This window comes from Takifugu flavidus, chromosome 19 (genome assembly GCF_003711565.1).
Source record: "Takifugu flavidus isolate HTHZ2018 chromosome 19, ASM371156v2, whole genome shotgun sequence".
In the NCBI taxonomy this organism is placed as follows: Eukaryota; Metazoa; Chordata; class Actinopteri; order Tetraodontiformes; family Tetraodontidae; genus Takifugu; species Takifugu flavidus.
This window is the reverse complement of record NC_079538.1, coordinates 7230283-7256008: the sequence shown is the minus strand read 5'-3', so window position 1 is coordinate 7256008 and position 25726 is coordinate 7230283. Positions and strand designations below refer to the sequence as shown.

Genomic DNA, 25726 nt, shown 5'->3' with positions numbered 1-25726 from the left:
GGCAGATCCAGTTCCTCGCTGGAACGTGGAGCCACTTCCTGTCCACCTCCATTTAACAGTCAAACATTCTCTTTGGACTTTCTCTTGATCACAACAGAGGCACAACGCGTGCACATGATCATGCCCGTCCCCTCCTCTCCAAGGTCACAGCAGTGCTCTACTGTGGCTCCCAAAACAGCTGCAGCAACCCACCATGCAACAGCTGCCAATTAGGAACCAGTTTCTCTGTTAATACACACGCCATCGGCAATTACAGTGTGGCGATGTCTCACTCTGTGGCAGAATGCTGCACCACACACACACGCACACACACACATCCCTGTCCAGAGGTGAAGGAAGAAGGCATCATCACGATAAACACATTTATAAAGAAAGGAGAAATGGTGGGTTTTTTTCATGTAAAAGGACAGAAACAATATTTGCATGATTAGAGTCATGAGCGATCAGCGGCTGCAGCGACACAGCAGGGGGGGCTGCTGCAGGATGACTTTGCACCTGCACACAGATCTCAGAGCACGCGCGCAGGATCATCCAGCAACACGAAATTGAACAATTATTATCAATCTGCACGGGCCGGCAGGCCACGGTAATGAAAATTTATCAACCTCCAAGGCCACTAGGTGTCACCCTCATCCCTTTCATTTCCAATTTACTTTCTCATCTGTCAGCTGATCAGCTGACTCCCGGGGGCAGGGTCGCATGCTAGATATGCATCCTAATGCAAAGCAGAGATGAATACTGCCGCAGTTTGTCACATCACATGTGATTCACAAACAAACACAAATTTAAATTTCAGATTCATTCATTTCTACATTGAGACCCCAATGATTTGTTCTGACAGTTTCTCCCTGAGGTGACTGGTGACAGCTGCATCTACCTGTGTCGCTTTGTGCAACGCAAACCTTCTTGTCTCCCGCATATCAGCAAGAATGTTCCAGTTCGGGGATCAATCAGTGGCATTCTAGCAGGAGTTAGGCTGCATCCAGCATTCCTTGAAGGTATGCAGTCAATATAGTGACCTTCAAGAAAACAGACTGGAGAGTATAATCAGACATGCAGGCCAATGAAAACTCAAAACTATCTGCCACAGGCAATATGTCTGTTAGTAGTGAGGCAGTGAAAAGGAATTTAGCATGTGTAGAGAGATGGCTACAAAACTGTATATTTGATAAACAGGAGAACAACATGCAATAAAGCTGGAGCACATGATGGCGCGACAGGAGTGCTTGTGAGGGGGGTGTCCACTAGAGGGCGCTGAGATCACAGCAGTTATCAGATCTGCACAAAAATTGAGACCAATTCTGAACAGTGGTTATGAGCTCTCAGGCAGAAGGACAAAAAGGTTATCAAATAGGGCGAATAAATCAGAATTAGAGACAATCGTCTTCATCTCTTCTTGCTATTTTTCTTCGGCTGCCGGGGGGGGGCAGGTGTAGGGGGTTCCTCCTCCCCTCCATGCTGCACTTCCCCCGGAGCCTCTGCTGCCGTCTCCTCTTCTGTGGCCACCGTTTGACCGCAGCTGAAGTCTTTCAAAGCTTCACAAAGTCTCAAACCTTCCTGCCACATAGCTGCCTGCAGACAAGATGGGGAGATGAGCAGAGGACAAATTTAGAATGTGATGTTTGACCGGAGGGGAAGCAGCAGACGGCAGATGCTCCTCAGTCTGTGTCACGCTCACATCAACAGTTCTTTGTCCACACTGACCTGCATCTTCTCGTAATTGTCCAGCTGGTGCGTCATCAGCTCCTTCCTGTTGAGCCGCTGTTGCTTCTGCTGCTCCAGCATGTTTTCCCGAACCAGCCGGTAAGTTTGGATCTTCTGCAGGCATTCCTTCTGCCGGAGCTCCTCCATATTTGACTCATCGAGGACAGGTGAATCCTTCTGGCGTCTGCAGATTCACAGACATAAACGCACTGACACCTTGTCAGTATTTACTACAATTAAAATCTGAAGTCTGAAACGTTATTGTGGGTTTTGTATGTTGAATGCACGAGAAAAGAACAATTACAAGTTGAGTCAACACGATTCTCCTTGGTTTAGCATAATTAAGCACCATGTGAAGCAAAAGCAAAGGGGAATTCAGTGCTAAATATGGTTGAGACCTCCTATAAGCAGGCGTTAATGAAGAGGGGAGACCAGCAGAGGTGACGACGGAGTTCACCGCATTAATGAACATTGCCCTGCAGGAAAAAAAATGTATGCGGCTGCTATAAAGATCACAAGCGTGAGAATCTACGGCGCGCCCCATGGTGCACCTGGGCAGAAAAAAGAGGTGCACACTAATCAGACTCTTCTAATAGACTTCTCCCCAGGACCTTTCTTGGCTGAAATTGCAGGCTGCAGTGTCGGCAGCCATTAGCAGCTGGACATGGACAGACACACACACGGGCACACAAGCATGCACGCGGAGCAGGAAAGAGGATGTAGAGGTGAGAGAGGTGGGAGCTCGACTTGATGTGACAACGAGGGGTCTGGAAATAGCTCTCTAATTAAAAGACCCAAATATCATCTCATTTATCATTGAGGGGATGGACAGAGAGGGAGAGAGGTGGAGGGATTAGCACAGGAGAGTACAGCGTGCGCTAGAGGAACGCTGGGGAGAAGCACAAAGATGACTGGAGGGACCGCAGTCTTCATTGCTGAGTGAAAGAACCTTCTCACATCCAGATTGTTTTGGTCTCTTTTTGTCATTTTGATGGCAGTTTTCTATTTGACCATGTCTGGATGTGCCCTACAAGCACTCAGCAGAAGGTGCGGTTGTTATTTGTGAGGTTAAAAGATTTAAATTGTATGCAGAGCCCACAGCCTGGTGTCGAGGCCCTTTGTTGGCCTGAGCAAATCACCATGGCAACTACCACCAATCATGACCCCCTGCACAAAAGGTTATCTTTAACATTAAAATCAGATTAAATACTGCTTTTATATGTCTACATACTTCAGGAAACAAACGATTCCTGCAACAGTAGGACCTGAATATCAGATTTGAGTCACATTTACAAAGTTGGCGGAGTGATTCTGACAAAGACATTCGGCAGGGGGACTGCAGATAAACCCACAGGGAGCCAAAAAACTCTGTCGTTTGTCCTCTAAGCACAGATGTGAATCACTACTGAGAGATGAATGGCAGAGCAGAGTGGCTGTGAGAGTGATGGAGCACCTGATGAAGGGAGTGTAGTCCAGGCGAGGACAGGAGGATGACAAATTAATCAAATTCTGATTAGACAGACTGTGAGAGGGAGAAGACTGGGACCTGGAAGAAGCTGGTGAAGAATTGATAGAAATAAATTAAAAACACCCATGACAACCTGAACAGTTTGCAAATATATATGCAGCAGGAACCGAGATCATAGTACCGGGGTCTGTCTTCTGGTCCACATCTGAAGGACTTTCATCAGTAGTTGGACGTTGGACCTGGTTCAGAAACTTGAGACGAGACTGTAAAGCCTAAAAAAAAGACATTCACATGACGACTGGCTAAGGTCATATTGCCACCAGAGTAATTACAAGAAAACCTAATGTTGTGAACCTCTGGGTTACCTTAGCGTAGCGGCCTGGTTCGGCCATTTCCCAGGCTTTTTTCACAGCTGTAATCTGATCGAGTCTCTCCAGGTCCTTCATCACATCTATGCTCTCTGTTCTGCTCTGATCGACGACCACACGGAGCGTCCAGTGTGGTTTAGTCACGTCCAGCTCCTGCTACAAACCAAATAAGGCCACCAAACCTCGGTAAATTCTTACTGTATCTACTCCATAAAGTTTAATTTCATCATTTCAGGGTTCGTTAAGCACATAACAAAGCAAGATGGTGAAATTGAAAGTTATGGAGCGTTGAATGACAGTACAGTAAGTGACTTTTAAACGTGGTTGTCCGCAGTGTAATCAACAAGAATGGTGGAAACAAATGACAGGAGGGAGTTGGCATGAGCTAGAAATGTGTGAGGGTTAGTTACTCTACATATAAAAGAACTTTCATATATATGGTAATAAGACTTCTCTGTACTGTCTCACTTGCACCCTCTGATCTGAAATGGACTTCCTGGTTAATCAATAAATCAGTCAAATAAATTAGCCATGTTGTTGTCATCTCACCATTGCAGCTTTTGAATTTGTCTTGGAGAGGACACCTGACTTCCCCTTCCTAGATTTGGCTTTTGATGAAGCAGGTGCCTTCCCATCATGCTTCACTGTGTCAGCAGGTGAGGAGAACGGGTTTTCATTTACTGAAAGGGGGAAAAAAACAAATAAGAAACTAGAAAGTCAGCTTTTGTTTGTGCCTGTGAACCTCTGCTGTCACAAAATCAAGGACGTGCGTATAATCCAGGCTAAGACTGAACGTGTTGTGTTGCTACAAGTGAACTAGATGGCGCTGTTGCGCTAAACACCAGGTAAGATGAAGTCTAGGCTTTAAAGATGAGTTGCACATTGATGACACAGTGAGGAATAATAATTCTGCTGACACCCTGCCACTCTCGCTGAACAGCTTTGTTCCACACTTCCTGAGCTTCCCTGACGTCCAGATCTTATCATCAGCAAGGATGGAAACCACCGTCTTTACTGGCACTGCTACAACAGCACAAACTGGTATTTGAAGCAGAATCTTCAAACACCGCAGCCATTAAAAAGAGGGGGAAAAAGAAAATGAAAGAGATCTCAAAGCCTGGATGGCGGGTAGTGTGTGTGTATCCATGTAGCATGATCAAGGGCACAGCCTCACCACTGAGACCGAGTTTAACTGGGTGAAATTAATTCACTTTCCTGCAGAAATATTTCCCAGGGCACCAGGGGGGCAAGAGCCAACTTTATTTGACTTCCCATTGACCCACTTTCACAAGCTTATTGAAAAACCTCAGAAGGTTTCTGTGGACATCGGACACACACACACACACACACACACACACACACACACACACACACACACACACACACACAGCATGGGTACAGTATCTCAGCAATGTTCAGACCCATTCAGGAGATACAGGATCATTATTAATATTTCAAGTAAATACATCCGATATCTGAAAGTAGTATTTAAGAATGCCACCCACCCACACACACACACACACACACACACACGCACCAGATTTGGTTCCATGTAAACTGAATGGGTAAATGTGGGGCTTATTGTCGGCGGCAGCAGAGAGGAGAGAGGAAAATCCCGCAGCATGACGGCCTCCCTCTTCAGGCCATCATGCTCGTATCCACCCAGACAGCGCCTCTTTAACAATATCAACCGGTGCTGCAATTAATTCATCCCCCACCGAATTTATTTGAAGCTGCTGTAAATTTCAAAGCCCTGATTTAATAAAACGATTCAATTTGTCCGGCGTGATAAAAGGCGGCAAAGCGGAGTGTTGGTGGCGGAGGGACGGATTACTGTGTCAGCCAATGACCGGTGGGGACAAGAAAATCACCCTGTGATCTGCAAAAGCAGCTGTATTCATTTGGCTTTCATTAGGCTTGTGATTAACAGGCCCCCGTCTAGCGGAAGCAGAGAACAAACAGTGTCTGCTTGGCCCCTGACACTGCCTGCTGAGTGTGTCACACTCAATACAGAAAATGAGCTGTGGAAACACAAACATAAAGGCAGAAGAGCTTCAAAGGCATTGCCAATATTCATGACCCCTCATGGATGGAAATGTAGCATTTAATAAGTTTAAATAAATGCTACACTTCCATCCATGATCCCACCATCCATGAAATCCTTGATTTGAATGGTTTAAATTTGAAACCATTCAAATCAAGATCAATTTCACTTAATTGCAGATTCTACATGCTTTAGAAGAGAACGTCATGGAACCTAGGACTGGCTGTAACTGACTGTGTGGTGTTTTATAACTCTACCTCTCGTCTCATTCCTCCGCGACTCACTGAGGTTTTGGACGAAGGTCAGCTCGGATCCGTCCATCGGCCAGCTCTTATGCAGCACTTCAGCACTGACCACATATTTATGATCCTGGGAAGGACGGACAACCAGTTTCAGCACACGTTTCACATTTTCTTGTTCTCCCACAGTTGAGTCAAGGCAGGAGCTGCCCGTCAGGAAGACATAAATCATAAACATGGACTCTGAAGATAGAAAACATGAAAGTGTCATGACGTGGGGGGGCTCTTTTTTTTTTTTTTTTTAAATGGAAACAAAGGTGTAAATTCTAACAGCTTCAGAAGAATGAAGAAAGATCTTTTTTGTCTTGCTTATGCTTCTCTCTGCCCTCTCTGGCAGAAGAGGAAGTGAGGAGGCAGAGGGTGTGTTGTGTTTCATATCAGGGGTGGAAACTCCCACATCCATTACACTGCAATTTAAGCAAAATCCCGATACCTGCCTTAAATTAGCGTCCCTTCTTAAAACAAACGATTGTCGGTCAAAAACGTGAAATGAATTGTGGATGCTTAATTAGGAGGTGAGGACACTAGCTGAGAAAAATTCAGACAGTGTCCAAAACAAACGAATCTTAAGTTCTGATCTGCACAAACTGCCCGATCATTGTTTTTCTGTGAGTGTGCAATGATGTGCACGTAAAGCAAGGGGCCTGTTAGATTAGGGGACCTTCAGACAACCGGGGGGACTCATACATCATGCTCAAATCCCTATCGTGACAAGCACTGATAAGTCAGAGAATGAGAAAAAACACCCCTCTAGTTTCTGTTCCTCTCTCCCTGCATATATTGTCTGCTTGAGAATGTGTGTGGGTGTGCCGAGAGCGTCTGTGCGCCGGTGTCTGTTGCGTGTGCACGCCGTGTGTATTTGGAAGTGAGAAATTGATATCGGCACAAGCAGCAAGTAAGTGGGTGAGAGAGGCAGTGAGGGAATGTGAGGTGTGTGAGATCAGCGTTGGAGCGGCAGCAGATACCACGCAGACAGTCGGCAGAGATACCAGAGGCTCGGTGGGAGGCTGCGGCCGCTCAGACGAGGACTCCGACGCTCCAGCGGTGCCATCGTCCCAGGGTCTTTGTTTGGAAGCATCTGACACTTTGACCCCCTCCTCCTGGGTGGAAGATGCTTCCTGCTTTTTTTCAGCAGAGAAATTCTGGTCTGTCAGTAAAAAGAAAAACACACAGGTTGTCATTTTTAAACATTATGGTTGAAAGGCTGATTTTTTTTAAGTAACTCTGGAAGAGGACATCTTGTAGGCAAGTGTTCAAGCTCACCAGCGTTTAAATTCATCAGCCTTATCTGGAGCAGACAACGGGATGAGCTATTTTATAGATGCTCACTATTGTATAGATGCTCACTATTGTATGTATAGATGCTCACTATTGTATGTATAGATGCTCACTATTGTATAGATGTTCACTATTGTATGTATAGATGCTCACTATTGTATAGATGCTCACTATTGTATGTATAGATGCTCACTATTGTATGTATAGATGCTCATTATTGTATAGATGCTCACTATTGTATAGATGCTCATTATTGTATAGATGCTCACTATTGTATAGATGCTCACTATTGTATAGATGCTCACTATTGTTGGCCAAGAAGAAGAATGCAGGAATGGTCACACGACCCTTCCCCATTTTGCTGGTTTCCTCCCTCTCCTGGTCCAGAACTGTCAAACGGATCGTTACATCTGGCTTGGAGGTCTGGAACTGAACAGTTGCCAGAACATCTGCTCTCACCTGAACAGAGTAACTGCAGCAAAGTTTCTGTGAATAAGTGGATTTGATCCTCTGCTCCTAATAACCAAACCTTTCAGGTTTCTAAGCTGTGCTGTTAGTAAGCAAAGAAGGAAACAACACTTACACCCACAGTTCTCTTACCGACATATGATGCTCTTCTTGTCGGGAATGTAATAATCCTGAAATTCCCTCACTGAGAAGGTGCTGAGAGGAGGCTCGTGGGATAGTTTTGGAAGGAGTTCCTTTTCACCGATCAAGCGCATTCGCCACTTGGCGCTAACAGGTAGTGAATCAGGTATGGCTGCCTCTGCAACAAAGGTGTAACCCCTCTGGAAAGAGATGGAACCGATAAAAGGATTTTATATGTCTGACTTGTTGAGATACTGTACATGAAGCAGGAATGCATACTTTCAACACTAAAGTTGAAGAGTAGCATCTACCTCATTTGGCTGATAGATGTGTGGTGCTGCTTTGTTAAACAGCATGTCCAGCTCCTCTCCTGTGTCATTATTTATGACATGTAGCAGATAATGAGGAATTGGAGAAAAAATCTTTGGTGCTAGCAGCATCTCCTCTTCCACCAGGAACACCTCTCTACCCGCACGGCAAAAATAAAAATAAATAACACCGCCGCAGATGTCGCAGTGTCAGAAATATGCAGACGACTGGTGCAATGAGGAATCTTCTCTAACCTGAAGAGCAGGATCCAGGAGGTAGCCGTGGTTGGAACTGGCACAGAGTAATCTGCAAAGGTTATTCTGGACCATTCGTCCTGTAGACAGCGGTACCACTCTGCCTTCTTCTCAGAGTGGTCGATTATAGACCTGGTACGTTCAGCAAATGAATTACAACACAGGGAACAATAATAAAAGACGTGCATTTCCCTTTACTATAATCTTTTCTACAAGTTTCAGCAATCAGGTGGAAACATCATACTGATTTTTCTTTGACTACATCTGACATTTGAAACACCAACTGGACCTGATGTCGCCAAGTTAACAAAAAAACATGCTCAGAGGTTCACCACATCCCATCTCCAGCCTCCATGCACACACGAACACACACACATCCCCAGGCGGCGGGTCATTCGGCATACGCTGTTAGCTGATTGGAACAGAGAGAGGATAAACAGCAGATGGTACCACTGGGAAAAGATGGAACACAATGTGGAAATATGTTCCCTGCCTGGCCACCACAGACCCCCCACAAGGAGCAGATTCTGGGCATGTGGTGCAGCAGTGAGGCTAAATGTATGCCCTCTGATGTACACACCCCGACCATTAAAGTGTGGCAGTAGCCCTTGTGTATTCTCACATGATAGTGTGTCGACACATCTGTAACGCAGGCGGTTATAATGTAGTTGCCCCAATTTTCACTCGATACATCTGTCCACAGGCAGCTTCAAATGCAGCAGCTGGTAAAATCATCCCACATACTGTTCAGAGGCTGTCTTCCCTCATGCTTCTCACGTCGGAGAGAGGCTTTGAGGCACGCCAGAGTTCTGTTCAGTACCACTAGGACCATTTTCAGTCTGAACCACCCTGATAAAAGCAGGCTGCACCAGCAACGCTCCCATTCAGCTACTCTTGTGTCCATTAGTGTCTAAACCACAGACTCACTCATGTGGTCTCTTTCTTTCCCCCTCCTCTTTATTCACTTATCCTAAGGTAATGAAGCTGCCCAATAATTACACACAGGTTTTAACGATACCCCCCCAACAAAATTCAAATAGATTTCACCTTGCAGGAAATCAATTCCTTCTGTTGGGCTTTTAAGCTTTTAAGGTCTGAGCTTCAAGAAATGTAAATTGATGTGATGACATGGACAGAATACTTTATAGCATACAGTATATGTAATAGGCAGCCAGAACTGAAATCGCTGTGTATTTTCTGAAAAACGTTACCATAGCAACCGAGCAGCATGTTTTACTACATCTGATTCAACCTTCGGCCACATGTCTGAAAGGATCTTCGATGCACTGAGGTTCTTTTCCGTCCCTGAATGGCATGAGATCACAGAGAGACAGAGAGACAGAGAGACAGAGACAGAGAACTACCATTAAAGATAAAACAATTCACATTGTTGTCAAACACATGGAAAAATGATCATAGCTGACCCAGTTTGAAGGCTGAGATAGAAATTTAATCTGTCCCCCCATCTTATAAGAAGTGAATACTCTTTACCCTGAGTTTTCCCACCACATGGTTAACCACTTCAGACACAAAAATGGTGAACAACGTACTGCAGTGAAACAGTAAACGAGACAACATCGGTGGCGTCAGCTGCTCGTCAGGAGATGTTCACGCTCACACATTCGTTTAGAGATAGTCACGGCTTCAGGCTGCAATTTGCAGATTTGTGTCAGAAATGCTGACTGCAGGATTTCAGGGTTTAGGGAGACGAAATATCAGTCATCTGATCAACAGAACTCCTGATGGGGCTGTAGTTTGTCCTCCTCAAATGATCAGCTTCTCAAATTGCTGTATCCATTATAGCAGGCAGTCACTGGCTACAGATTACATTTTAGCCAACAGAAATGAGAGAAGAAAACTGATCTATAGGTCAATTTAAAATGTATATATATATATACAGACATATATATAGACATATGTGGACATACAGTATGTACCAGTGTGTCTTCTTTAATGCACTTCTTTGAAATTGATGAACTGTGAGGACGTTTGAATGTTATTTGTGTTTATGTTGACTGTACGGGTGGTTTTGATAGGTTACCTGGTTTGCAGGCACAAACGATTCCTCGCACCAAGCAACCTTTGACTGCAGCCTGCAGTGTGGTGACTGCCTTCACCTCCGTGTCAGTTGGCTGCCTGTCTCTCCAGCTTTCTGGAGGTGCCGTTTCGTTCACTTCAAACAGCAGATCAGTGCAAATTAATCCCATTACAAAATCATGCGTGTGAACCTACTGTATATTCTTAAACACTTGACATTATTCTGCGATAGAATAAGAATTACCGCACAGTGATTTGGTTTTTTAAGACTAATATTGGTGACCTTAGACCCCCCAAAACAGAGATTCTGGTCCTGAAGGTGTGACTTTGACCTCAAAAAGAGGGAGTCTGGGTGGACTTACAGGTGGGAGAGTGTTCTTTTGGGTCAGTGTACAGGAGCGAAGGGTCGGCTGTGAGGGAACATACAGCAAATCGCTCCTCAGCTGTGAGCTTCCTGCCCAACGCCCCATGAATCATGTGGTAAACTGCACGGCTAAACACCTGCACATACATACACACATTGTCATTGTGTGGATAGAGTAAACCAACTAATTATGTTTTTTTCTGAGACACACATTTTGCTTTCTTGGAGGACTTCATTAAATAAAACTGACATGAATAAATTTCCCCTGAGTTTAAAATTGTGGGCAGTGCTGCTTTTATAATGGAAACTAAACTCAATATGTATTTGTGTTCATGCAAAATCTATAAAAATGAAAAGAAGTGTCTATAAAAGCTGCAAAGGTGAAACAGTCAGCCACACAGCTCTTATTTTGATTCCGTCTGCATCACAGCTTCTAAAAACAATGCAGACCTCAGGGCATAAGTGATTGCTGTCTGTGTTCCAGCTAATAGAAAAATGTACATTCAAAGACTGAATAACAATTGTTCAGTGTCATTTATATGCTAAAGGAGGAGCCAAAAATAGCCACAAACATACAAATGAAGGGTGATATTTCTTCAGAATGATTGGCAGTAAAAGGAACAACAGCTGTGCTTCTAAGGACACTAAAGGTAAAATGTTAAACTGCTTATTGGATGTTACTGGACCGTTGTGTGTTACCGAGTCGTGTTTTCGGAGCGAGGTGCTGATGTGTTGGGGACGGTGAGTCTTCTGGAGCATTCTTCTAGCTGCTAGCTGTTGCTGCTCATCGCTGAAAGAAGACACTACTCTGGACAATGTCCTCAAGATGGACGAGGCCTGATCCATGAAAAGAGCACTTTCCTGGGTAAAACAGGACAATACTGGGTAAAGTGGTGCATGCTGATGCAACCCCCCCCCCATATTTCATTTGCATCATTGTTTCTAGCACAAGAGATGTTCTGAGAAATGTTTGGTCTGATTGAGAAGATGTATTGATACATCAAGGACACTCCAACAAAGGCTCTTGTGGTTCAAGTATAAAAAGGTCTCAATAGCAACAATAATAATATGTGGACAACAAGTGAACTCAATTTTTGATATGAAAGACCTGCGAGGACCTTGGTAAGGTTGGACATGATGGTTTCTTCATCACCGAAGATGAAAGGTGTCATACTGCACAGGTGAAGATGGTAACCCACTGCTGCCTTTGCACAGAAGTACAACACATGTCGCCTGGAAAGAAACTGAAAACTCAGTATCTGAACTGTAGTCAAGGTAATACAGTATGCACACTCCACAACCACACAGCACTGTAGCACCTAATTACAACGGTTTGTTTTACATGGTTTTTATACTGATAGCACAAAAAAAAAGCAATCGGTTGAGGGAGGATTTCCAGAAGCGCCAACTGAAATGACTTAAGTGAAGGATGGGCACGGCCCAGCACAGATAATTAAATGAACCTGTAAAAATATTGCCAGCAATAGAAATATAATAAGAAAAGTGTTCAGAAATGGCACCCTTGATGACGTGCTATGATGAGTGCTTGGTGTGTGATTGTGGCTCAGTGGTAATTGCACTGCTGCACACATGCACCTGACCCCAGAAACTAGGCTCTCTCTTCTAGGCCAAGCAGAAGCCATTAATAGCGCCTAGGACGTATGCTTCTTACTGCTTCCTTCCTTCCGACGGTAAAAATAGGTCCCCATTGGGTTCTGTCTTACAGTATTCCTGCTGTGCTGACAATGAACGTGAGTGACTTTGGGTGATGGTGTAACCATGTGAAGAAAAGTAGGGTGGTGTCTTGGTTTAGTTCTTACTACAGACTGGCACCAAATGAGCTTGTCAGTTTCTCCCAGTCAGCAAAACTATTTCATGTAACAAAAATCAAATCATACTATCACATGCTACAAAAGTAAAAGGTAAAGGCACACCTATTGTAATAGCACCTTTTGTGGGATTATTTGCCATCATAGCACGACTGCAATACGAATGCTATATAAAACGCTATCCTCCCAGTCAGTTTGGGCTGGTGAACTATGTGTGCTTTTCATGTGGATCAATGCTGTAATCAGTCACCAGAGTCACTGCTGCCTCACCCTGGGGGTAAGTCAAGCATGGCTGCCTTTGAGCAGGTGGTCTTGATGGTGAGAAGTGGAAGCTGCAGCTGCAGGCTCTTCCACGTGTACGGCAAGGCGATGAGCACTGCAGATCCACGCGCAGCATGTGAAATCTCTGTCTCTAAGATGTGTTGAGAGGTGAGAAAAGGTGGTCAAATATCACAAACATCATGGATTCATACGTACAAACAACACTTGTAAAGGGTGTTAAAAACCTGGAGTGAAAAAAAAACCTCTCGATCTGGGTATTTTACTGTATGTGCTTGTGTAGTGCATGTTTATGAGTGAGTGCAGTCACAGCCATGTATGGCTTTATATCTTACTGTCTCCAGGTGTATCTCCCCAGAGGAGTAGAGCAGAGAAGCTGATGAGGAGCTGTGAAGATTCTACACTGTCCACACACAGGTAGTGAGTGCCTCTCACTTCTGGACACTGGAGGACACAGACACACACACACACAAACACACACACACAGAACAGGAGAAAGAAGTGAACAGTAGAGATTCAATGGTGTATAAACAGGCATCGCTCTAAAGTAAACACACAGGAAGAGAGGAAAGTGTTAAATGGAACAGAAGAGCATAAGACACCAGCAGAAACAGGCAGAGAGAGGCAGAGGGAGTGAAGGGATGCATACATGTCTAGAATGACAAGCAGACTCACCATCTATACGCATGCACTAAGCCAAAGGACAGACAACGTGTGCAGGATGTGGTGCATATAAAAACAGACCCCAGTAGACTAGTGATCAGCGATCTGTCCATCATTGCAAACTACCGTACTCCACTGCTCTTTGTGACCGGGTCTGTTTCTCTGACCAGTGACTTGATGAGCCCACTCATTTGCATATCTGGTGGTCTGCTTAATGGTCAGGTCTCCCTGATGTCATTAAATACACACCGTGCATCGCGTTTCTGTGTGTGCTCATGTGCAGTTCTCATGTATGCTGTATATGTAGGAGTGGGTTTACGTCAGGGCTGGCTACTGCAGATTTGAAGGAGGATCCAGTGGTGAGGGAGTGTGTTGATGAGCCAGGGGAGATGGTGTCTATTGCTGCTTTGGACAAGACTGAGCTCTGGAGACACACAGTGCACAGATAAAGTCATAGCAAAGCATACTCAACAAAACAGGCATCAATATGTGGAAGCAGGACAAAACACAGCACCTTAAACTGAGATGCTTGGGTCTGGTGTGGGTAGGTTTGGGCTTTGTGGAAAACCAACAGTGAACTGGAAGTAGAACATTACATTCAATGAAAATCAAACAATAACAATGATCATAGCAATGCCATGACTTCTTTGTGACACAACAGTGTTGCGTTGTTTAACACTGTGTGTGTGTGCTGTTCTCACTGAAAGCATTTAGCAAAGTCATCCAAATCCACCCAGACCTCCTGCAGAGCACATTTGACGGGAGCTGAAGACTCTTCTCTCTCAAAGTTCGTGTTTGGATTTTGAGGCTGATCTGGAAGATTGTGTCACATTTTACACACGAGGCTGGAAACAAGGTTCTCAGAGTCCTCATTTACATGGATTAATGATTCACCTGGTGTGAGGTTGGGATATTTTGCACTGCACAGTTTTCTGAGAGAGCATGTATACCAACATACTGGACATACAATTTACCCAAAAGTGCAACCAGGAAAACCAAAGTTGCTTTCATGTAACAACAGAAAATACTCACATACTGCCCAGGTTACATCTATTTAAAACTGTTCTGCTCTGCGCTACATTCACCCCTCCACTGACAGTGGTAAGAAGATAATGAGTGGATTTTCAGTTTTGGCTGACTAATTAACATGTGTTTAGCCCCCAGGTAAAGAGACAAAAAGGACAGATGACTGATAGACCCAGAATTATCATTGAAATCTCTCATTTTGCGATGCTGCAAGCAAAAAATGACTTTTCTCTTGTGACTCATAGCAACTTATCCGAGACTCAAATCATTATCTGAAACGGTGAGCCAAATTGGCCAGCCTCCCACATAATAGCATAGTGCACACATGCACATCCATACACCCACTCGCTGACTCCCACCATCGCAATACACAGCCCAAGTCAGAGACTGTACAGATGCGCGCAGACAAACCTTACTTGCACATGCACACAATCAGGGAGAGATGCTCTGCCCCCAAGCTCTTCTCAAAGCAAGAAGTCAGATCAGAAGGCTGAGGCAGCAAGGGCCAGCGTCTCTGCTTCAGAGCAGCGCCGGTCTGCTAACTCAAACTGCAGGTGTTACTAAGCAACTAAATGGAAGGCAGGGAATTGGCTGGTCATAACTCATAATATTAGTCCAATCTTCTTCAAACCCTTGGCTGACCAATCCGTGCAAGATATACACGCGAGGAGCCAAGGCAATAAAGGCAAACGCTTCTAGTCATGTTAATTAAAGTTTCATGTGTAGATACAGATTTAGATTAAGTTAATTTGCTGATATGAACACTGAACGGTGTAATGAGTCCACTCGGCAAAAGAAGAGTTGTTACCGCTGGAGATGCTATCAACGTCCTTCTGGTCGACCTCTGCGGTAACCTAAAGGGAGAGACAGGCACAGAGAGAGAGAGAGAAGCAGCAGTCAGTTGCTGATGGAGTAACGCTGCCAGAAATACTCCTCTACCCTCTAGTAATGCCATGGCAGCTGTGGTGTCAAGCCGCTCTCCGTGAACACCACAGCACATAAGACGCAGTTTAATGTGACAGTGAGCCCTTCTCCCGTGTTCAAACCACCACCAGGGGACACCGGCTCTGACTTCTGCCGACTGTCAACCCCTGATGAAGAGCTGTTATGTTCTTTACCATGTTTTTCTCTTACAAAAGAGAGTCACCACCTCTATTTCATGCTCATTCGCCTGTTACCATAAAAAAAGAAATGTGTACTCTTCATTCTATGCAGTAATTAGTAAAGAAAAAAGTAATCTGACACTATAAAAAAAAAGCCTTTTTAGTTAGGCTCATGAAAAGCAATCGATTACACAGCACAGGCGGTCTTTTGGATTTTTATGCAACATTCACACAAGGAGTTCCAGGAACACCTTAACACCTGCTGATGAGTGCGTGGGCAGTCAGGGTTTTGAGGACATCATGTGACTCCTCCACCTTCCTCTGCTCTGGCAGCTCGGAATGGGGGTTTATACTGCTGGCGAGGGATGACAGAAACAGAGGGAAGGGTCAAAACGACAGAGCCCTCTTCTCACTTGCTGCACAGCCCCAGCACGTTACCCACCACGTGCCTGCGAAGAGCGTAAATGCTCGGTAACTAAAAATGTGCCGCTCACATGCCAAAACGCAAGCCAAATCTGTGACCACGCGCGCACATCAAACAACATATCAGATTAGCGCGTCCATGCCTCTCTGCCTTAGCCGCGTTATAACTGGTCATGGTTACACAACAGGGCAATTAATATGAACTCGATTTTTTCTCTATGTGCTAGGAGTAAAGTGTAATAATGAACCCCCCAAGAGACGCAGACGCTGATGGCTCACCATCTAATTGCTGTGCTTTTTTCATCAGTGTGGTACGCGACCTCTCCCTGCATCAAATCCACACAGCCGGTTCAGCGCCATCACACAACAGAAATTCATTTCTCCTACATCTCTAACGCTTTCATCTCTCCCTGTCCAACTGTCTCTTGCTAGCCCCCCCCCCCCCCCCCCCGTCCTCCCCCCATGCCACAGCTCTTTATTGCTCCCTCTTTATTTTTATTTTGGGTGTGCATCTCTCTGCTCCTGTTCTAACCCCCCCCCTCCCAATTTGTTTCCATGGCTGGTTCTGTCTTTAGTGCAGATGTGCCCCTGGTCAGCAGTGGCCTGGCTGGGAGACAACAGAAGTGACTTTGAGACTGGGGGGATGGCAGCCTTGTTGTCACTGACACAGAGCTACTCTGATGAGCCTTCAACTGCGAAGGGCAGACAGAGGAAGGAAAAATAGAGCCAGAAAATTAGAGGCTGCAAAACTTTCTGGATATTAATTATCTCCAGTACATGACATGCACAAACACAATAAATGTTAAATTAGTACCTGTGTAACCTTAACTGTCTCAGAGGCAACCGCACATTTTTACCTAGTTAAGTCTGTGTGGACCCTGATCTGGTCCCACCTGCAGGTGGAGCCTTACCTCCGTTCTCAGAGTCCAAGTTCAGCTTTACTTCACAAGTTGTATCATTACAGTTATTCAATCAGATCAAATTCAGCCGTGGATGGCCCTGTTCATCTAGGTATGGGCACCACAATGATCAGGTTCACTTTGATTTCTGGTTTTTAAAAAATGAGAGCGTAAATTCTGATTTGTTCCTAAGCTGATAAAGGGGCATTTTAGCCAGCTGGATGACTTGGACTGAAGAGGATAGACTGAAGTGCTGTCTAGGCATGTGAACAAGGGTACAAATGTGATTCTCTTACAAGGAAGAGTTTAAAGAGAGGGTAATCAGAATTCATTTCACAATGTTGTCTGCAAACAGGCCCATCGAACCTTATGTTTTACTGATTCCACTTGTGTCTACCTCCATGTTGTCTGCTGCACTGTTCGGTGTGTTAGTGGTCCATCCAGCTCCATCAGGCTCTGCAGCCTCTTCACAGTCAGTCTCCTCTCTCTCAGAGATGGACACCAGAGGGGATCCATAGGACGGTCTCTGCTGAGCGCTCTGCTGGCCCTCCCTGACACATCAAGACACTCGTGTTGTGTGGTACAAACAAATCACACGAGCATTGTGTCATAGGTGAGACACAAAAATATCTGAGTCAGAACCATAGATTATGATTTATCGCACTACATGATCATTTCCTGCAAGTTTGTATTAAGGGAAGATATTTTTAAGAGCTAGGAACCAATGTTTGTGACTTTGTGCTTATAATTCTAAGGATCCTGTTATTTATTATTGATACATAGCAAAAGTCTAAATTTAAATATCAATAAAGTGTTTACTTGTCACATGTAATATTCCTGTTGATTCTCTGTTATTATCAGGGTTTTCATTTTTTAGCCTATGCAGGAATTCTGATTGTAGTTTCATTGTTCTATTATTTTTAGCATGGGTTTCCTATGGGGCAACACCCTGTCACTCACAGATCTGGGAAGTCATGGGTGCTGATGCACTTTTTTGGACACCAGGTTTTAGTCTTCAACCTTCCACAGAGAGACCAGAGTTAAGAAAAACAAACAAACCCATATCAAACCGGTCTGCTGCTGTTCAAAAAGCAGGTAGCGGGGGCATTATCTCAGTCTGACGTAATATCAGGGGTACATACAGCTCCATGTCCTGGCCAGCGTTGATCTTGACACAGGAGAGAAAAGGACTGGCGACTTCTATGAACTGCTCTGCCTTTGATAAAGGAGGCTCTGCAAAAAGACCACGGAAGAACTCTTAATTCCTGCCAACACTGCTTCTTTGCTGCAGTTCTGTTCCACTCAGAGATCAACCAATGTCAGATATGGTCCATTCAAGAGCTATTTTCATTACACAAATCTTGCAGCTCCGGTGCCTGTGCCCATATTTAAAGTTTCATATTTATTTATGAAGTTCACCTACACTCTACCAAGCATTTCTGCTTTTCCATTTGTTTGATATCCTCCCCTGCATCCACCTCCCTCTTCCCCCTCCACTACCTTTTGTTCCTGACTATTTTTCCTATCATATTCATTTTTCCTCTCACGGCAACCTTGTGGTTCATCTGTGATGACAGTCTTTTTTGGCATGCGAATGAGTTTCCATCGGGGCACGGGTGGAGGTTGAACCGGTTGTTCCAGCGGACATGCCCGGGTTCTCGTTAGCAGGACGATGTGGCTGTGCAGCAGGGAGAGGCCGTACTGACGTAGAACCTCTGAGGATACATTCTGTTTGTGAGCACAAAAAGTAATTACACAGAAATAAACACAGTTTTTCCAATTATCAGACTGAGGATTAGCATTAGAGAGTGGGGGTGATATAACATCTCCAAATGGGAAAAATCTTTGAAAGCACAGCCGCAGATTAATTAGAGTCCTATAAATAATAAAACATGCGAAGCCTGTTCAGATGACGCTTCCAAACAGAGCAGAGCATAGCCTCGGGTCACCAGCACAGATCTGTTTTAGCCCAGCCACTGACAACCAGGACATCAGCCTTGCTTTTAGAGAGCTCTCATGCCAAAGGAGGGAGGGTTTTCTAAGATTAACATTACAAAAAAAACCAACATCCTCTGACTTTCTAATAAGAGATGCCTTCCAACCTCTTTCTTTTGTGCGTTGGACCAGATAATGAACAAACATCACTTCTCATCACTCTACATTCGACTGGATGCATATAAGAGGCTCTGATAAACAGACTTGTTCCTTTCCCTTTATGTCTTTGAAAGGTAAATCTTTATTAGCAGATTTAATGCACATAATGTGTACATTTCAGACAAATACAGACTATGTGTGTGTGTGCTGTCCAACGCTTGAATAGCAATAGAGATTTACCATTCGGCCAATCCCACGGGAGCTGCCATACGGATGTAAAGGATAGTAGCTGGCACACACCACAATCTCTGCACTTCCTGAGAGAAGCAGGAGGACAGGTTTGGTATTACACAGGTGATAAGGGTGAGGTTTTGACATTTTGACCAACAGATGTGACATTTAATCCCTAATAACCAATTATAGCCAGGGCTGTGTTTGCTGTGTTTAATATGGTAATAATTAAGTTCCAGTTGGGCATTTGTCACACAACTAAACCTGAGCTGGGAGGCTCTTTTGCCCCAAGGGGACGTCAAATAAGTCATTCCACTGCTGCTCCCTCTGCTGGTTTATTTATAATCCATCATACATGCATTAACCTTCTTGTTCACCATGATGCATGAGCCTGAGAAAACAGGAAGTGGCGTTTAAAATAGCAGGAGACTAGCAACAGAGCAACTACTGACCCACTGCATGGTATGATGGTGTCAGTAGGTCTGGAATCATTGGATAAACTATCACAGGGATCATTGAGGTAAAGTACAAGAGAAGAGAAGCTCTGACGAATGTATAGTCTGCATATATTACAAGTATGCAGAGCTGCATGTGTCCTGCACTGATCATGGCTGTTCGGTATGGATTTTACTCTTCAAACAGGCTGCTCTTGAAAAATGTTAACTATCGTGTGGATACGATTAAGCAGAATCTAATTGATGAACGGCTTAATGGACCACTGTCTTCAACAACTGAGTAACTTGATTAAATGTGCAGTGTGTAATTGAGAGTTATGTGTGTGTGTGTGTGTGTGTGTGTGTATGTGAGAGAGAGAGAGAGAGAAGAGAGAGAGAGAGAGAGAGAGAGAGAGAGAGACTGCGCACACACACACACACACACACACTGTGTCTGTCTGGGGCATAACTCGGACCTTTACTCCTCTCCGGCCCTGGGAGTGGACTCTTGTTAAACCCGGGTTCTCTCTCTGCAGCTGGAGCGGCAGCCGGAGGCTTCATCTCCGACAACCTCTCATCTGGGTGTTGAAATTCAGGAACGCTGCCTCGTAAGAAATCCCAGGTTTCTTTCACGTGTAAAGACCTGAGTGGATTATAAGTGTTGGCACATAATCAATTAACCAATCAAAGTTTACAAAAGCCAAAAGTGAAAGTGGGCAAAATGCTGTGGGGTCAATCGAGGACCAATAAAATAAGTGAAAGGATTAATAGGAATTTTAAAAAGATATATAGATAACCAGAAAATGTTCAGAATAAACAAAAGACAGAATGATAGTCAATTAAAATCCAATTTAAATAGACTTGTCTTCAGTTTTGTTTTACAAAGGCTAACATCTGTGCCAATATCAGGGCTAACACATTAGCAAATGAACAGCCCCCCGGCCGTTTATATGGAGACAGTGAGAATTCTAGCAGAAGGTTACCAGGTGAACGGTGCTCCCTGCTTTGGTGGCGGCTAATTAAAATCTATCTTAAATAGAAAGGAACCGGGATGTTAATGCTTTAAAACCAAACAAACATGTGGATGTGTTGGTTAAAAAGCAAGCAGCTCCTTTCTGTACTAGCTGGAGAGAAGAACGGGAGGTCTGGCTGTGGCTCTGAATCCCAAATGGTTTAGGAACGGCCCAGAGTGACTTAAAGAAATCTTACGTTATAGTCCTGACTTCTGGAATCCAGCCAGTGAGCATGTGGATAAAGTTGAGCTCACCCATCTTCCCACATGACTCTGGTCCAATACTGAAAAGGTGTACACATACACACAGTTCTGACAAAATATATAAATATTTTACTTCAATAGAGCTGTTAAGTACCACTGTGCCTGAATTAGAATACAGGTTTGGTGCTGTTTCGCATATAAATTGAATTTGTTTATGAATCAGAAGTGTGCTTGAAGCGTGCTGTCAGGTGTCCTTCACACACTCAGCTTGTTTCAACATCTAAAAAAATATATTTTAAATTGAAGCTCATTATATGTTATGACCAAAGACCGGCTGAAATTTTCAATTCAGCCCTCAAATTCAGACATTTATGGAGGTTTTCCCCCGAAGGCCCAGTGGTCACTTTAGGAAAGTTTGGTCCCAGTTCAGGATGGATGAAGAACTTTCCCTCTGGGTTATAAATGATTCACTGGTAGAGTAGCTCCTTTGTTTCCTGTCTTAAATTAAACATTCATACCTAAACCTTGCACGGACACTGGAACAGCCACCTTTATGCACGCCATCGTACGCACACGCATACACACACACACACGCACACACACACACACACACACACACACTTTCACCAAATTCCACACAGGCTGAGGCAGAGATTATGGGAAGTGAAGGTTTGGATGAGTCAGCAAAAAGTACACTGAAGGTTTTAGGAGGCTCACTTACAAAAATGTACATGCCAACCATCCTCACATGAACACAAAGCACGATTCACACGATGACCTATGGTGACACACTGCACATTTCAGTTTAAAGCATGAGAATTTCACTGATCTGCTCGATCAGGCCAGACCGGTGCTTTGGTTTCGTTCCTACTCATGTGACAAGTCTGGCTCTCACTGAATAATCAGGTCAACCCACCTTCAAAATCATGAGAACTAAATAAGGAACAGGTTTGAATTTGTGTAAAGCAAATTTCTGTGGTTGAAATGATACAAATGATGATGCCAGCATGATGTAGCTGTCCTTTAGGAAATGCTGTTTTTCCTCGACTGTATGTAAATTTTAAAGGGAAATCTACTGTATCAGCTTTAATTGTGGCACACTGTGTGTGGCAGTAAACAGCCTTTATTAGAATCGGGCCCTGTGCATCTGCTTTAGATAAGCTGCTGTGTGTTCTTAACCCCCCACAGTTTTCCAATACTGAGGCTGTGCTGACACGTATGCGTCGGAATGTACGGTAACTCACTTTGTGTTGGCCACTTTAAGGAGAGCCTTGGCCAGCAGCATCGGCCACAGCTCTGACTGGCAGGCGGAGGCAGGGAGGAGAAGCTGGTTTGCTTCACTGAACGGCATGGAATCATCGACAGTTATCTTCCTCCAACAGCCCTGAAGTTAGGTCAGGAGACAGAACACTGGGAAAGTGGAAGTACTCGTCACACAGAGCATCAAGGTGGTGCTTTCCATGTCCACATTCGGGTAAGAATACAATGCAAAGGGCAAAGCGAGAGGAAGGGAGGGGAGACTTCAATAATTATCTCAGAAGCGAGAGAGAAAAACAGGTGAGGAAACAGGAAGAGGGGGTTGGGTGGTACTGCCATTTCAACAACCATCTGTTAGCGTGCCATGCCTGGCACAGAGACAGCTGCCTACGAGTGTGTCACGCCTGTTTGTCACAGTGTCACAGATCGTCCTCGCTCGTAACTCGGCCTTTTCCGCTCTCTCCCCGACCCAAATTGTTTTGCTGTTAGAAGTTCCTTTTTTGAAATGACGCAACCGCGCTGGTCCTTGAAGCTTCATTCAACAGCAATGCTGCCTTTATTTAATATCAGAAATGTGCAAAATCCTGACACTTGCACATTAATAATGCAGAGCAGTGCAGTAGGGAGCAGAGCTGAGGAAATAAGGCTTCCTCTGGGTGTGACCGCTCTCGTGATCTTCCTAGCGTCGATCCAACTTGAGCCTGGCTCTCCGAGGGGCGGCTGACACCAGTTAAGCTGTATCTGCTCATCAGGTGGTGCGGAGTATGAAGGACTGCTTTAGCAGTGAGACTGATTGATTTGTATTTGAGTGGATAAAGTCTCGCCTCCCCCCTGCACCACTCACTCTAGTCCCTAACCAAGCCACCAAGCTGAACAACAGACAGCAGGGTTATCATTCACGTCACTTTTGCCTCACATTTCACCAAATGTGTATGTGTGTGCACCAAACTCACCATCCAGTAGAGTCTGATTACATATTTCCCATAGCTGTTGTAAAGGGGCAGGTGTCCATTCATGGGCTTACACAGTGAGTAGATGTGCTCCCAGGGTCGCCAGCCATCTTCTCCTGAAGGTGTGCAGTTACACACATTCCAGACAATATAGATCTCTGCGATGATCCACCTCATCAACTGGCGAGGAGACAGAACTACTCGTCAGTCTGGCAGCCGACCACAGGTCTTTTAATCCATAGGCCAAACTGCTAGTTACCCTATACATCATTAGCTGAATCAATAACGCAGTGCGTTAGCCGCGACTAATTCATTTCTGTCACTCAAATGTCACCTCTGCCTGACATCTGGATTACAGCGTGATCAATAGAATTAAAAAATAAAATCAATTAAAAAAGGAAAACAACCTCACTGCAGAGGAGATGCTCACTGGAGGCGATTAGGTCAAAGGTTGAGTGATCTTCAACAACCAAGGGAGCCTAAAATAAAGTAAACAGATTTGACACTCAGATTTGTTTTTTCTTTCTCTCTTAACCTTAACATAACACTCATAAGAATCTATGTCGTTGAATAAAAAAGGGGTCAGATGATGGGGAGAATGTGGGTAAACTGAGATCATGTTTAAAACAGTGACACTGACATTAGAGGAGAGACTTTATCATTAGATGTGAAGCAAGAGGTACTAAAGTTTTTTCCGTGTGCACAAATTGTAGCGTGTATTCAACCAAATGCTTCTGGAAACTTGAGTAAGACAATTATGACTAACAAAAAAACCAAAACAGGAAGCTTGAAGAGTGACTGCTGCAACAGAAAGAATTACAAAAGAAGAATAATGCAACTTCAGGCAAACAAATGTATAACTATTATATGAATGCAGCCATTTTTGGTCAATATACTATCAAGAAAATGCCCAATTGATGGAGGAAGAGAGCTACCATCTCTAAAAACCATTGGAAGCTGCAGGTCTACCTTGTTGATAATGAAGTCTGTAGGACGCTTCCAAGAATGTACATTCAGCAATGCGGGCAGGGAAAGTTTTCCTTCAGGATCTTCAAAATATGGCTACAGACAAAATTGAAATGTCATTTAGTTTACCCTGACAAAAAAAATGGATTTGAAGAGTGATACAGGCCAAATGTTCATATTGTATTTGAGCTCAGATCAATTCATAAAGCAGATTTACAGCATTGTGGCTCTTGTTGCTTGAGTCCCATTTCTCCTTGCTGATCTCGACATCACTCCACTCAGGCCAGATAGGGAATCTGGATCCTGATCCCAGGCTCTCGCAGGAGGCGGCTGCTCTGAAATGAGGATACGTAACCATTCATCAAACATTATCTGTCAACATTTAGCAGTAATTAAGGTCACTCGGTGTCAGAGGTCGCCTACTCCCCAACTACAGAATTTCAGACAGTCACTGTGAGTAAATGATTTTTTTAGACGTCATCATTAGACAAGTCATGGGAAGTGAAACTATGTGATTCACAACAGTACATCCACTCCTGCGTAAATGTGTGACTGGTTGGTATGGATCACTATAAAACATTACAGCCAGTACCATGGAGGTCAGGAAATCAAGACTGGGACAACAAAGTTCTCTGAGTCAATGAGAATTCTAGCACCAAAAGTGTCAAAAACAATGTCTCAAGTCTCCCGGCAAATGAAAGGAAATAAGGCCAATATTAAAGGAAATAAGGCCAATAAACCGTGTGTGGGGAGAGTAACACGTATTGACAGGAAACCATGTATTTTTAAGCGTTCTGAGTTTTACATGAATTAAGACGTAAATTGTGCATAATCTTCTAAAAGAACTGCAAATGATAATGTCTACGATGACACTGCTATTTAAAAGTATGCTGTGCAGGTGAAAGGGTGTTACAACCGTGAGTTCTTCTGCAGCTTTCTCATGCTAACACTGGCTAGCTGCAGCTGACTTTAATCAAACCAACATTTATCGAACTTACTCTGATAAAGACACTCTACTGGACAACGACTCCTTTTTCTTTGATTGTGACTTAGACATCGCGCTAAGTTGGCTAAATTTACACAATAAGTGTCCCAAAAGTGCTCAAAGTAGCTAACGGAGGTTTGATTTTCCCGTCTCGCTGCCCTTTTCAGTTTGCTGTTGCTAAGCAACGACGCGTTCAGCTGGGCGGGGAGCGGAGAACGGAATGACTCCCTTGAAACTATGCGTTTAATGTCATTACAGCAGAACATATATCACATTTTGCGCCATAAAACTGTTCTAAAAAAAAAAAGCTCGCGTGGTTGAGTGTAAGATCAAATTATATCTTTGATTAATGTTTATCCGAAAGCCGTGAAGGTACTTGACTGTCGCCATGTGACGCGCACAAGGATCATTAGCAAAATGTATCGATTATTCACGGTAATATTAGAGCGCGACAGTGTCCATGCCTGCATGCTTAGGTTTTCTTTAGTGAATAATTTAGATTGACACGGTGAAATTAAACGACTGTGCGCTGCGACGTCGAAAAACAAACAACGTTTATGCTCCGCGTCTGATGACAATCACGGGGGTCACGTGACCCCGCACGCCCTCGTGCCCGCACGCGCACACCGCAACACGCCCCCGATGCGTTCATGGACCG

General features: G+C 44.3%; 1 protein-coding gene across 9 annotated transcripts; it reads right to left on the bottom strand.

Annotated features, from left to right (window-relative positions):
- Positions 1-348: 348 nt before the first annotated feature.
- Positions 349-25669, bottom strand: adgb (androglobin). Of its 9 annotated transcripts, none has more exons than XM_057017082.1 (36): positions 25082-25668; positions 24301-24413; positions 24087-24179; positions 23525-23596; positions 23121-23297; positions 22155-22294; positions 20904-20990; positions 20171-20337; positions 19270-19346; positions 18489-18663; positions 18078-18168; positions 17896-17955; positions 17333-17486; positions 15319-15364; positions 14186-14297; positions 13999-14062; positions 13804-13908; positions 13157-13265; positions 12813-12954; positions 11832-11946; positions 11413-11574; positions 10712-10850; positions 10354-10485; positions 9524-9617; positions 8313-8444; positions 8061-8214; positions 7762-7949; positions 7449-7633; positions 6873-7030; positions 5842-5953; positions 4090-4220; positions 3538-3696; positions 3354-3444; positions 3158-3260; positions 1705-1920; positions 349-1572 (listed from the first exon to the last, which is right to left on the bottom strand). In XM_057017082.1, the coding sequence occupies exons 1-35, from the start codon at positions 25332-25334 to the stop codon at positions 1740-1742; spliced, it is 4473 nt and encodes a 1490-aa protein (XP_056873062.1). In that variant the 5' UTR covers positions 25335-25668; the 3' UTR covers positions 349-1572; positions 1705-1739. The 9 variants fall into 9 exon arrangements, with proteins under 9 accessions (XP_056873062.1, XP_056873057.1, XP_056873058.1 ...); XM_057017077.1 differs by having other exon boundaries at positions 1705-1888; XM_057017078.1 differs by having other exon boundaries at positions 1705-1888; positions 3538-3693.
- Positions 25670-25726: the final 57 nt, after the last annotated feature.

Excerpts from the sequence above, each read along its gene's own strand:
- adgb (XM_057017077.1), bottom strand. The coding sequence starts at position 25,334 with ATGTTCTGCTGTAATGACATTAAACGCATAGTTTCAAGGGAGTCATTC. Across the intron at positions 5,954-6,872 it reads AGCCTCCCACCGAGCCTCTG|GATCATAAATATGTGGTCAG; the intron begins GTATCTCTGCCG and ends CGTCCTTCCCAG. Across the intron at positions 3,697-4,089 it reads CAAATTCAAAAGCTGCAATG|CAGGAGCTGGACGTGACTAA; the intron begins GTGAGATGACAA and ends TTTGGTTTGTAG.